Source organism: Sarcophilus harrisii, chromosome 2 (genome assembly GCF_902635505.1).
Source record: "Sarcophilus harrisii chromosome 2, mSarHar1.11, whole genome shotgun sequence".
NCBI classification, from domain to species: Eukaryota; Metazoa; Chordata; class Mammalia; order Dasyuromorphia; family Dasyuridae; genus Sarcophilus; species Sarcophilus harrisii.
This window is the reverse complement of record NC_045427.1, coordinates 86,677,097-86,691,614: the sequence shown is the minus strand read 5'-3', so window position 1 is coordinate 86,691,614 and position 14,518 is coordinate 86,677,097. Positions and strand designations below refer to the sequence as shown.

General features: G+C 40.8%; 1 protein-coding gene across 1 annotated transcript in view; it reads right to left on the bottom strand.

Annotated features, from left to right (window-relative positions):
* The window catches only part of EPAS1 (endothelial PAS domain protein 1), a 104,104-nt gene that overhangs the window by 29,260 nt on the left and 60,326 nt on the right, over nucleotides 1-14,518 (bottom strand). The window contains exons 3-4 of the mRNA XM_003758302.4: nucleotides 4,090-4,241; nucleotides 3,103-3,187 (exon numbers count right to left, since the gene is read on the bottom strand). Of these exons, the coding sequence (XP_003758350.1) occupies nucleotides 3,103-3,187; nucleotides 4,090-4,241 (237 nt within the window). The remainder of the gene's footprint in view (nucleotides 1-3,102; nucleotides 3,188-4,089; nucleotides 4,242-14,518) is intronic.

Genomic DNA, 14,518 nt, shown 5'->3' with positions numbered 1-14,518 from the left:
TAATAGACCCCCAAAGTAACTCCCTTTCCTTCTCCCCTGCAAAATTTAGACTACGGATCACACAATTACCAACTGGTTTGCTTAGCTTCATAGTGATCACCTTGTTTTACCCAGATGAATGCAAGCTCTTGGAGAATGGGAAAAATACCAACTCTGGAGACGACATGAATTTAAATGCTGCTTCTTCCCCCTTGCTGTCTTTGTGACTTCGGGCAAATCATTTAATTTCCCTGATTCTCTTTAATTGCCCTTATCTATAAAATGAGGGGGTAGAAAGTGGATGACTTGGAGGCTCCTTTAAGCTCAAAATCTAGCTTGTCTCTTCCTTCTCTTGCATCATCACCCCAGGACCTAGAAAAGGAAGTGCGTTTAAATTCGACCCCAGAAGTTTAGCCACTACAAGATCTTGGCAAGCCATTTGGTCTCTTAGCTTCAGTTTTTTCAGCTTGCAAAATGGGGATCATAATAGCACCTACCTCGAAGGGCTGTTGTGAGGATCCAGTGAGATCACATTTGTGTTTTGCAAATCTTAAAGTGTTTTATAAGTGTTAGCTAGGTAAGCTTTGAATCTTACTGATAATGATCTTTATTTTGTCCTTTGTTACTAAATTTAAAATTAATAATTTGATGCATATTTAATGAATAATTATTGATTAATTAAAATAATATGTATTAATGCCTGCTAGACTCCATGAGGACAAGGGCTATATCTTATCTAAACTCTTTTCTCTCCCCAAAATGATTCTCTCTAGTATATAGTGGCTCATTTTATAAATATTTGGTAAATGAGTGAATTTTGAATGACTCTTAGGGGGTCACAGACCCAAGCTGGAAGGGACCTTACAGGAAACTTCATATAACTTTTTCATACAGTTAAGGAAACAGACATCTGTGGAGATTAAGAGACATGCCCAGGATCACCAAGGAGCAAATGGCCATCCAAGCCCACTGACCCCAGGACCTCTGCTTTTCTCACTCCACTGTGCTGTGTCCTCGTTGTAAGAAAGATATTTGCTGAGAGAAATCCAAGCCTGTTTCTTAAGAGTGGCAGTGTGAGGGTGTGTGTAGTGGGAGCAGGGATGGAAGGGGGAATTGCTGGAATTTAGATAGGTCAAATGATCCGGCCATGGGCATACAGCCCCATAGCTGAGCCCCAAAGGTCTCAGTTTCCTCACCTGTAAAATGGGATGGTCCCTCTTACCCTGAGCCTACCAGAGGGGTTGTGAAGAAAGTACTCTGTAATTCTTAAAAAGGCTGAGGGAGAATGGCAGCAGCCTCTGTACTTCTGATCTAGGACCCAGACCCCCTTTGTTAACAGCATAATGCACCAAACTTCACCTGGGTCTCAGGATGAGAAGATGCACTTACTTGATCTGCTCTGGAGGCAGGGAGTATCTGGGGAGCCATAGGAAGTAAGGGGAGGGGAGGAAAAGGGAGGGAAGAAGGAAAGGAAGGAAGGGGAAACATTTTTCTGATCTTGCTGGAACGGGAATGCGTCCTGCCCAGTTCCTCCTGCAAGAGGCTGTCTGGAGAAGTTCCTCCTTTTAGGGTGAGTGAGATTATAGGCTGACCTTGAAGGGCAGTTGCTAGGGTTCAATCCCAGCTTCCCATTAGAATTTGGGAAACTAGCAGAAGTAGCAGAGACAAAGGCCAGATGGTACAGCCAGGAAGCCTTTTGCCCTGTACCCCATCTTTCTTCCCTCCCTCCCTTCCCTCTTATTCCTACAAATTACCACAGCAATAAAACCTTCCAAGGGTTTCAGGGACAAGTTGTCCATTGGCTGATCTGCCACAGGTTAACCTAACATATTGTTCCTAGCAAAGGCCATGCTTCTGGCCAGATCAAACCCAAGTACAGACAATACCTAGTATTTTTATTTATTTGTTTTTTTTAAGGCGCATATACATCTCTCTATTTGGGAGGTGAGTGGATTGCTATTGTTGTTTTTTAAAGAGATCACATTATAGGTGTATAATACAGGTTATAATAATAATCACACCTCACATTTCTATGGTTCTGTATTTTTAAAGCTTCCTTCTCCACAACCTGCAGAGATAAAGAATGCTGTTCTATTTTACAGATATGGAAAATGAGGCACAAAGAGGCTAATTGCTTGCCCATGGTCTTCTAGCCAAGAAGTGTCAGAGAGGGGCTTCCAACCTAGCTCCCTCCAGTCTCCTGGTCCAAAATGCTTTTTTCACCATAGCAAAAGGCCTTGTGACATACAGGGCAGCCTATATTTGAAACCAAACAAGAAGCTTTGTAGGTAATGACTTAACCTCCAGCACAGAGCCATATACTTGGCAAGCACTCAATAAATATCTCTTAAATTAAAAAAAATTTAAAAAGGAATTGATTGTGGGAATGAATCCTAGGCCCCACAGTAGGCTAGGACAGAGAGAATATTTTCCAGAGGAGACACCTCTCATTGACCCTCAATTTATGCATAAGGAACCCTTAATCTGTTTATATTTTCGATTAGGTCTCCCCTATAATCAAAATGTCTATAATGAGAAAGGAAATCTTTTTATCCAACTTTCTGTTCATGGTACAGAGTGAGCTCATGCTTCTCTTGGCCAAACAGGTGTTCCATTTAAGCCTGTCCTCCCTGAGCAGAACACTATACTCTGTTCTTTTTCTTTCTTCCTCTCCTTATCAAAACTTAGGCTTTCAATTTCCCATCTCTTAAATGGTCTAATCCTTTCCTCAATCACAAAGAGCTAATCTATGCCAAGGAATTAATAGGTTCTAATGAGTTAATGTGTGACTGGTCCTGGGTAACATAAGGATAATTAAAGGAGTCTTGCCCGAGAAAGTACTTTAACCCAAGGGAAATTCCACTGTAGAGATGGACTTTCTTGAGCTGAGGCAAGCACACAGAGATATATTAGAGTAGGAGATCTAGCATCTTACAAATCTTATCTAGGGCCTCTGGTCCACTTGGTCTTTGTACTTGTCCAGCACTACTGCAGGGAAATTATTAGATTATAATTGCTAAGAGTCACCTTGTGTTCACAGACAGTGGACAACTGACTATAGAACCATAAACTTCTCCAGGATTTATTAAAAGCAGGACGCCATGAATTAGAAAGTTACTTTACCATTCTTTAGACTCAGGTTCTCTCGGATCTCTTCATGGTCACAAGGGTGAGTAAAGTCAAAGATACTGTGTCCGGTGAGTTCCACCTGTTCCAAAAAACAAGATAAGTTGGGGCGTTTCAGTATCGTTGTTCTTGCAGTAGGGATGAAGGAACTCAAGTAAAATGTCAGTTTGCTAAAGTGGGGATGGGGAAGGAATTGATTCTAGGCAGGGAGGTATTGATAAATATTTAACAACCAGCTCTCCCCAAATTCATGGCATACTTTTAAGATAAATCAGCATCATTGTCATCACTTTCTAGACAAAGCAACCAAACAACAAAGGATTGTAGGTTGTGCAGATAAATTTAACAGTCAGCAGGAGGAGCTTCAGCACAACCCTGATTTTAGGATTCCTGATACCCTTACTCCCTACAATCCAGAGTGTCCTGGACCACTGGACACTACCAGCTGACACCAAGATAGAGAAAATACTACAACTTTTAGAAAAGAAACCAGAGTGGGGACAGGCTATCTAGTATATAAATTTCCTTCAGGACTGGAGGAAATCACTGCCATCCAGCTGCTGATCAGTCCTAGGCTAGCCTATGGTGAGCAATGTCCAGAAGTAGGGGATTCCAGCCCAGGAGGCTTTTGTGATAAAAAGAAAAGCTCTGCTACAAGACTCAAAAGCTCAGAGAAGAGCAGAGGAGAAGGAGGAAGAGGAGGAGGAGGGAGAAGAGGAGAAAAGAATTAGAAGAAGGAAAAGAAGGGTGAGGAGGAAGAAGGTGAGGAAGGGAACAGGAAGAGGGGGAGCAGGAGAGGGAAAAGGAGGAAGAGATGGAAGAAGAGGAAAAGAAGATGGAGGAGGAAATGGAAAGAAAGAGAGGAGTAGGAGAAAGAGAAGGAAGAAGAAGAGGAGGAAGAGGAGAAGGAGAAGGGGAGTAGTAGAATGAGGAGAGGGAGAAGAAAAAGGCAAAGATGGAAGAAGAAGAGAAAGAAGAGCTAACCTGTGTGAGTCCCATGAACTTGTTGATGTTTTCTGACAAAAAGATCATGTCTCCATCTTGAGTCACCACCGCGATGAATCCTTCCAAAGCTTTCAGATACAAGTTGTCCATTTGCTGGTCTGCCTCAACTTCGGTTTCATTCTCAGTGCACACTGGAAGGAGAGAGCAGGGTAATGATGACTTGCTTGAAAATGGACCCAGTTGATAGAATTTTGTGTTTCTACAAATGTACAAATATCTCTAGATAGATATACCAATGTGGATACACACACACACACACACACACACACACACACACACACAAAGCAGAGTAGCAGATTGGACAAAAGGCTGGCTCAATGTTCCTTCTCAGGCACAGAATATCCCCTTGAAAAGCAAATAATCACATGAATAAAAGAGTAATCTGGAAGCTGAATCTTCTTTTAGACATTATTCTACTCTCATCCTCTCATTTCTTTGAGACTTAATGATCCTGCCTGTTGTCACAATTGGAAATGAGTTTTTGGGGTTCGATTCCTCTTCTCAAATTCTGCAGATAATGGCCTTCTTGGGGGATCCCTCCCTAGTGCACATAAGTTCATTAGTGAGAGAATCTCCCATAAGAGAAAAAGTCCCTTTACTAATGCAGGAGGGCACTTTCTCTGTATCTCATAGTCGTGGAGAATGGCCTAGGAGCAAAAGTCTCAAACTTGTGGCCCCTAAATACTCCTAAGAACAGCCTGAGCCAGATTAAAATGTAATTGAGAAATATTTAACAAACTAAAAATATAATAAAACATAGTTAACATGAATTTATGGCTTTCTAAGTCAATATGCACCTGGAGGCATCTTTCTGTATGGCTCAGTGGTTGCTGCTTCCAACACTGACCCCACAGCACGGAGATATGAAGATGCTGGCTCCCAAATATAGATCCCCAGTGAGACTTGAATCCAGACCTTGACTATAAGGCTAGCTCTCTGTGTACTGGGTCACACTGCCTCTTGCTATCTTTCTTCTCCGCCCAATATAACTTTAACTCCAATTTGTGCTTTAAAAATATGAATATAGCAGCTTGAGCTCTTTCTTCTGTTGGCTCAGGCAGCTGACCCTGTCCCCCAGTCATTTAGTCCTGTCTGACTCTTTGTGACCTTGCGGACCATACTGTCTCCGGGGTTTTCTTGGCATAGATACTGGAATGGTTTGCCATTCCCTTCTCCAGTGAGCAGAGGTTAATTGACTTGCACAGCTAGTAAGTGTCTAGGGTTGGATTTGAACCATGATTTCCTGGCTCCAGGCCCAGCACTCTATCCACTGAGCCATCTAGCTTTCTCTGTTCTCCAAAGGTTCATTGGTCACTGAATGAGGAACTCAAACCTTATGTTAGTTCTTGAGAAGCTCAGAGTCTGATTGGGAAAACAACACTCCCCTGTTTCAAACAATGAAAGATCATTTCAAGCCAGGGTAGACTCCAGAGTCAGATTGTATGGGCCAGACTAAATGCTCTAGGAATTCGCAGGATCATAGATTTAGAATCGAGAGAAGATCTAGTATAATCTCTGCTTTACAGATGGGGAAACTGAGGCTCAGAATTACAATGGTCTACAGCAGAACCAGGGTAGTTGGGAAAAGTTTTCAGGAAAGATCCACTCTGATCTTGCTCCCAAGGAAAGATCCAGGGAGAAAGGCCCTGGAAGAGAGGAAGGGTCTGGACTGATGCTTAAAGATAAATGGACAATTTCTGAGCCAGGGAGTGAGATGATCAAACCTGTATTTTAGGAAGGTAAATTTTAGTGGTGACCTATCTGATTAGAGCAGTAAAGAGTGGTCCAAAAGTTGGAAAGGGGAACCTGTGAAAACACTGACATGCCAATTATTTTGGGCAGCCATCAAGTGTCCTGTTGATATTTGCAAAATTTAAATATTGTGCACTTGTCTTAGGCAAAAAATAATGCTTGGTCATCTAGACCGTTGGCCATAACCCAAGCCAAGCAAGGGAAGGCAGGGCTAATCCAGGCTAATCTGTGTTTCAAACCACAAACTCTTAATTTGCTTTCCTCACCCCTCTCCACATCCATCCAGGGTTGGCCACAAAAAGGCCTAGAGATTCAGGTATGCCTCATCTTAAGCAAATCCAATCTAGATTTACAAGGCAGTTAAATTGAGGAGTAATTTGTTACCCTATAAATGTCCTTTTCTCTTTTAAGTAGAGATCACCCCTCCCCACTGGAGTTTATTGTAGAATTTGATTTATAGGTAATTTATTCAGGAACACATTTCTTGTATAAGTCGAGCCCAGCATTGATTAGTCCAGGGTCAAGTTTATTAATTTCATCATTTTGACTTCCTTTCCCCTTTCACATTTGGATTCAGAAATGCAGATTTCTATTCCTTTAAAAGGAAAGGGACTCCAATATGGAGGTTCCCTAGAAAAGAATGCCTAAGGTGATGATGGGAAAGAACAGTCACTTAGAGTCAATTAGTCTCATCCACATGAGTTCAAATCCAGCCTCAGACTCTTAATTGGGTGGTTCTGGGCAAGTCCCTGAACCATATTTGCTGAAGTACCTCATCTATAAAATAAGCTGGAGAAGAAAATGGCAAACCAATCCAGTACCTTTGCCAAGAAAATCCCCAAATGGCCTTGCAGGAATAGTGCACAACAGAACAACAAGGTGCTAGTGGGTCAGTTCCTTACCTGTTGGGGTGGGACCACTGGGTCAGGGATCTACACAATTCCAAGTTGCTGTCTGTGACCGACAGACCTCAGATTCAGCAGGTCCTCAGTCTTCTCAGATGTTTAATTACATACAATAATGCCCTGCTAGCTTTTCCTCTGCCTCACCCTGACTAATAGGAGGGAGAGAATGGAGGGAATTTCTTTTCTGCTCTCCACCCTTTCCTGGCTGCTGGGAATAAGGGAGGTAGTGGGTCTCTGGGGGAAGAGGGCTCATTCCTGTGTCTGAATGGGATCCTGGTGAGAATGGGAAGTGTCTCCCTCCTCCTTGAGCCTTATCCCAGAACAGAACCCTGCTCTCTGCCAGAGAACTGGCCTGATGAACTGATAAATTAATCTGCTGATACACTAATGGGTACAACTCATAAATTAATGCAGAATAAGACGGGGCAAAGAGCACTGGAAGGAGAAGGCCTGAGTTTAATACCAGCTGGCAAATCCGTCTTTCTTGATAAGGCTGTTTCACAGCGTGAAAAGTGCTTCTGTCTTCCTTGCAGGCTTCTTGTGAAGAAAGAATTTCGTAAATGCTAATAAGCAATATAACATTAGATGTTATGACTATTGTTCTCAGGAAATATAGCTTCATTTTTACAAGTGTTTTTCTGGAGACAGAGAACCTTAAATCAAAACTGTATTGTGGAGCTGCCCATGAGGGATATATTTGAAGTGAGAAGAAGTCTTATCTCTGATATCCCTACCCTTAAACCTACCATATATACACACACACGTACCACATGCACACAGATAATACACACCATACCACGTAAGCAGATTCCTAGTTCACCTATACACCTAAATTCTTCCATTAATTATCTTCAATTAATTTGAAATTCAAAGTCCCCGGGCTACTCTGAGGGAACTATCAGAGCTGGAGATGGTGTGTATGTGAATCACATTTTGGGATTCATTTGATCTGAACATAACAGCTCTTGTTTTGATTTCCTGTTTTTAAAAAGCTGCAGACTGGTTTCCAGACTTACTCAGAGTATTTGCTCCTAGAAAGAGATGATATTGAATCCTGTGGTACCTGATCCTAGCTATAAGAAAGGGCCATCAGGGGCTATGAATGGAAATGGGTATATGTGGAGGAGAGAGGAGGTCGCTGAAAGCCACTATGGCTTTTGCCCTGGGACCTAGGAGCAATGAGTTGGGATTGGGGTTTCTTATATTTATATCTTGGGAGCCAAGAGTTCCTGCTTTTCTCTTTTGCAGGTGACTCCCATGAGCTGAAAGGAGTTCTGACCTTTTCCCAGAATATTCTTAGGGCACTTTCCATGATTTTAGAATACAAACTAGAAGCTATAATCAGAGATGTTGGGTTCAAATCCCCATTCTGTTTCCTCATCTATAAAGAGGTATGAGTAGACTAAATCAAGAGGTCTGAATGGTCTGTGAATTTTTTTTAATATGTGATAACTCTATTTCAAAAGAACTATTTTCCTTTGTAATCCTATATATATATATATGTACATAATTTTTATGCATTTTAAAACATTACTTTGAGGAATCTGTAAGTTTCACCAAATAGTGGCTGAGCACTAATAGAAGCTCAGTAAATATTTGTGAGATCAGTTAATTGATCTTTGGTTCCAACTCATTTTTCCTCCTGCCATCCATTTGGGTTTTAGCCCAAAGGAAGCTGGTTAATCACTGGCACAGGAACTGGGCTGTCTGGGGGGAAGGCTCCCCACAAAATCTAAAATAATATTCTTTAATGCTAAAACTAGCCCAGGGAAGTAGGCTTTAATGATTTTCCACTGCCAAATTTGATTTTGCCAAAAGATACTATCACACGCACAAAAAGGTTAGGAACCTTGGCTGGATAATTTATATCACATTAGAAATTCAAGACCCAACCCTCACCCTTTCATCATCCTACAATGAGGAATGAAGGGTCACTAATTAAGTGGCTAGGGTCCTCAAGGAAAAGTGAGGCAAGTCTTTCAGTAGTTACCACATGACTGAATACCTCATCATAAAAAGTCGCATACTGGTCATTGTTTTTTGTGTCCATGTTTTGTTTCCCCCCCAAATAATATAAACTCTTAAAGGGTACAGACCTAATAATATAGAGTTGGCTGAGCTCACAGTAGGTATTAAAATACTTTCATTCAAGCAGCAAATATTGAGCAATCTCCATGGTCCTAGCAGGAGATTGTTGGGGAGTTAAGTCAACACGGACCCAAAAAGTGAAATCCACACAAGATCTTCAACATCTGACAAAGGAATGGGATCTGGAAGATAGAATGAACAGCTCTGAATTCCACCTTCTGGGCCATGGCTATAATTATCTATAGAACCTTGCACAGTTGACTTCTCTTTGAGTTTTAAGCTCTTCCTTTGGAAAATGGGGGCAACAACCACCACCCAGGGCTGTTAAACGAATCAAGGATGTGTTCAATAATTTAAAACCACGATGCACTATATTAATTGTTGGCTCTAATTACTGCTTGGCACAGTGACTGAGCACTAATAGAAGCTCAGTAAATATTTGGTGACCAGTTAATTGATCTTTGGTTCCAACTCATTTTCCCTCCTGCTATCCATTTGGGTTTAAGCCCAAAGGAAGCTGGCTAATCACTGGCACAGGAGCTGGGCTGTCTGGGGGAAGGCTCCCCACAAGGTCTAAAACAATATTCTTTAATGCTAAAAATAGCCGGGGGGAAGTACGCTTTGATGACTCCCCACTGCCAGGATGTGCATTGGCCCTGAGATTGGGGGCATCTTTTCCAAAGTACTGGTTTGCTTCCTTCAGACAATGTAGCCCCATGAAGAGGGGGCCCTCGTGTGGGCCCAGGAGCCGGAGGGGCCAGGGGTTGGCCAACCACAGCCAGGATAAGCAAAAGCAACGGCCCCTGGTTTGGATTTTCTAAGGCTATGATATCAGCAAGCTTCTTTAGGAAGGTCAATTTTTACTGTAACTGAAAAATTTCCTTCAGAGGAATTTTCAAAACCAATTTTTGTCCAGTCTTGGAAAATTCTACTTCTACTCTCCCAAATCTTACAGCTAAAACAAAAACAGCTTTTGTGATTTGCAGGAGACCTTAAAGACACACTCAGCTCTTCTTTACCTACTTGAGGATGGGGGACAGGTGGGGATGAGGAGATGATGGAGGATTTGGTATCCATCAGGTGGCTTATCTTTTAAATGTTTTACATTTGCCTTGAACCGCCCCTTTATACTGCCATCTGTGTTAGCCACTAACCAGTGTGTGCAGGTGAGGTGAACTGTGTAATATTACATAGAACCAAAGAAAATTAAGGACCTAAATTACGGATGGGGAAAATATACTACTATGCATTTCAAAGTCAGATATAATTTTTTAAGAATTATTTGCTATTTTGTATTATCCATGTCTCTAAAGCCAGCACTTATTAATTGTGAGACCCAAGGTGAACCACCTTTGCATCAATGAGTTGCCCCAATTTCCAATTCGGCAAAAATAGGAAAACTAATATTTGTACTATTTATTCTATAAGGCTGGTAAAGAGTTCTATATAAATGTGAGATGTTATTATTCCTAAGAATAGAGGCACAATTGATAGAGAGCTGATCTTTGAGCCAGGAAAACTTGAGCTAAAGTATCATTTCTGACACATAATGGCTAGAAGATTCTAGGCAAGGATCTAAATCTTGGTGCTAGAGGAAATTCTGAAACTATAAGCTGTGGGGAAGGTGTGGATATACATCCTAAAGAATTTATCAACAAAATCACAGATTTAGTATCATATCCATATATTATGAACAGCCATCTCAATTAGCATAGATAATTTTATATAACTATAATTTTATTTTTTATTAGTTAATGATATGAAAGCCAGTATAATGAAATAGAAACAAATTGATTTGTAATCAGAAGATATTACTTGGTACCTAGGTGATCCCACTTGGACAATTGGACAATTCTCTAGGTCTCATTTTCTCCATGTGTAAAAATCATAGTATTAGACTAAGTCAGCAGCTATGAACCTAAGTTCCATTACTTTGAGTAAAACTGAGCTTTCTTTTCCTCCTCTCTAAAATGAAGGGGAGTAACCAAATGGCATCCAATATCCCTTCCAGCTCAAAATTTTGGGAACTTTGCTACCTTAGGATATTTTTCAATTTTAAAATTTGATTTCTTTTACTCCATTTGAAGTGAATACTTCTGAGAGAATGGTTCATGAACTATACAGAATGACTTAGCAGCTTCTAATATCTGAGCAGCCATTTTTTGAGACAATTGGCTGTCGTAGCTTAACGGTTTTGACTTGAGGTCAGTAGAATGGAAAGGGAGGATAAATATCTTACACAATACTTCTCTTGTATCCCTCCTAGAAAGGGGAAGGAGAGTGATGGTATCAGAGACAAACTTTTCCTCCTTCATATTTTTGCCATGAGCATATAGTTAAACCTACTGGGGACAGGGGTATAGGGAGGGAGGAACATAGGTATAACAAAATCCTGAAAACTTTTATCCCCCACTGTTCCCATCTTTCTTCCAGTGGGCTAGAAAGTAAAATATGGATTTTTCATTAAGCCCAGTGGCAGCCATGTAACTTTCCAGGGGTCAACAATTCATCTGAGCATCCTTTTCAGGGAATAAACCACACTTTCAAAAACATCCCTTTAATGACTCTCTGGTTTTAAATGAGGGGGGAAAAAGGCAGTTTAATGCCCTTGTTTAAGAGTTTGGGAAGACAATGACTTATTTTCTAATAAAACCAAAGTTTGCGTATTTGATTAAATTCCAGGAAAAATAATGCTACCCAGCAGGCAGCGCTGTTCCACTGAGATAGAATAACTCAGAGGTCACTGTTGAACACCTCCCACAAAAAAACGAATCCAGTGACGGTTCTACTGGTGTTCCCTCCAGTTAAGAGGGTGTTCTGTTCCCTGCTCCACATGGAAGCGAATATTATAAAGCTATTGTTTGAGTTGGCTTCCTGTGATACTAATCTCAGTCAGAGGGAAGGTCCCGACCCACAGCCTGGATTCCTAAATGTTACAGGTTTCCTCTCCAACATTTCCCACCCAGAACTGCCTACTGAGAAAATCAAAGGGAAATGTGTCTGAGTGAAGACGAAGTCTTTCTAAAGCCAGCCTTGGTTTTTCTACACTTTTCAACTCTGAATTGTACAACCAGTTATTTCCTATTATGAAATGAGCCTGAGTGGGAGAATTGCTCTGAGTGCTAGGAAAGAACCTGAACAATGCATTTCCAGTTTGCTTGTCTTTGGAAAAGCCCAGTGGTGCTTGCTACAATTTGAGAGATGTTGCTGCAACAAGAGCCCTCAGAAAAACATGAAGCTGGTAGTTCCATTTTTGTTTGTTTGTTTGCTTTTGCATTCGGTTTCCTTTTCACAATGTTCTTCCAACAAATACTGGGCTTAAAATAGGATTACCAGTAGTTTTAAAAAAATGTGTAAATTAATTTTTAAAAAGAACACATACACTCCAAAAGAAAATAGCTCTAAAGAAGAAAATTTTGCTAACACATTCTTCCTATGAGATACTTAGACTAAAGAAGCAGGGAAATGAATCCAAAGAAAAGTAGCAAAAAACCAAACTTCAGAAAAAGAAGTCTTGGTCCCTGTCACTTTTTTGGCATTATCTATCTCTCTGACCCTCAATTTTATTATCTGTAAAATGGGAACAATTAACGCTTCCTCATAAGGTGAACATCCATACAGAATGAATTAGTAGTCACTAATATTTGAGCACTAATGGCTTCAGCCTCTTTTGGGGACAGATAAGTGACAAAACTTTGCAGTTTTGACTTGAGGTTAGTAATATGAAAAGGAAGGGAGAGCATCTTATATAATATTTCTCAGTACTGGAAAAACCCTGCACCAGAGGAATCCCTATATATAAAGTGCTTTAGATTTTCAAGTGCCATACATTTTTTTAAAAAAGTGGTGAGTTATTAATATTATTGGTCTTCCAATGAGATTCTGCTCTGATGCATCTCTTGGAATTGGGAAGACTATGTTGGAGAAGCCCAGAGTTTGGTAAGTAGCAGGTGATGTAAAGAACCAGCTTTTGGAATTGAGAGAGGCTCATTGCCAGAGTTTAGCAACCAGGTAATTTCCTCCCCCATTGGAGACCCCATCCCACCTCAGCAACTCTGGGAGCACAATCTATGACATGGCTGCAAGGAGGATGTATCAAGGAAATCACAGATCCTTGAAGCAAAAGCTCTGGATCCAGAAGACAGAAAAAATAGATAAATGAATGAACAAACAAACCAATTGAGCAGGACTTGCTCTTCCCCTTCCTTTTCTTAGTGGCTGCCGTGCCTTTATAAAGGCATCTCCTCAAGGCCATCACCACTAGATCAGCAAGGGTAGAAACTTTTTATACTTTTCCTTTGTTTCAGCCTCCTAGCAGCTCCACAGAATAACAGGACAACCTGATTACCAAGAACGTTTCAAGGTCAGCCCTCTAGCCCAGTAGCCCAAGCTGTCTCGAAGGAGGAGTGGGGGGCTCAGTTCAGCCCATTGATATCCAACATTTGTTACATCTTGTAAACAGAAACAAAAGTTCTAGAGTGATGTCATTCTGAGGAGGTTCCTCTGGTAGAATTTTCTCCCTGGGATGCAAGGTCTATATAAACTGTAGTAGGATAACATCCCACAACATAGTATAAAAGAGACGTAAGGCAGAATTGATAGAGAGCTGGTCTGAGAACCATGAATCCCTGACTAACACCCCAGGCTACGTGATGATAGCAAGAACAACAACATGACCCGGCTAAGTCACTTTATCACTAAGCCTGGCCCATCGTAGATGCTTGATAAGGGCCAGTATTGATTACTGATAACCTTTCAGAGCTCTGGAGAGAGGTAAAAAGGAGTTTATGACTATAAGTTACTAAGAAAGTGTAGACCTATCCTAGAGGGATACAATCAGAATACAGATCAGTCTCCATCCCTCGATTATCCTACTTTGGATCACCCTAACTTCTTCCTTCCTTCATGGCAGCCCGGGGTTAGGGGGAAGGCACAGGGAGGTGAGCAGGAGTAAAAGAAGGGATTGGGAGCTCCCTCTCCACAAATCCAAAACATGATCCTGAAAAGTCAGGCATGATGATGCACAAAAAGTTTCCAAACCCTGGAAGCTATTTCTTTGAACAGCATGTTGCCAGTTAATGGAGAGGCAAAAAGAGCTATTTGAATGAATTGGCAGAAATTAAATTAGAGCATTGAGAGAAAAGCTTTTGAAAAAACAAATATTTTAAGACAGTATAACAGAAGGCATTTTAGACTGGTGCCTGAATTTCTCTTGATGATCTTTGGTCTTTGTGGATTCACATAAAAATCCTCAGCACTGGATGACAAAGGGATAGGAGGAGAAACTCAAAAAATTCAAATTTAAAAAAGCATGCTTCTCAAGCAATCCTTAACATTAAACCAAAATATTCAAGATAATAACTAATAATTAAAATTCACAAAGCATTTGAAGTCATCACATTTGCTTTAATTTTATTTAATTTAATCCAACTTAATAAATGTGAGAATTTTCTGTAACATGATCATGCTTAATTCTGAAGCATTTTGTTTTGTATTTTAGAGTTGGAAAAGCTGTTAGTGGTCATCCAGCTACAACTCTCTGATTTTACAGATGAGGAAACTGAGCCCCAGAGAGGTTAAATAGTGTGCCTCGAGTTACCCAGGGAATATGTAAGTGACAGAGCTGAACACCACTTTGCAGAGGTCACTGGCTGCTCTGTCTA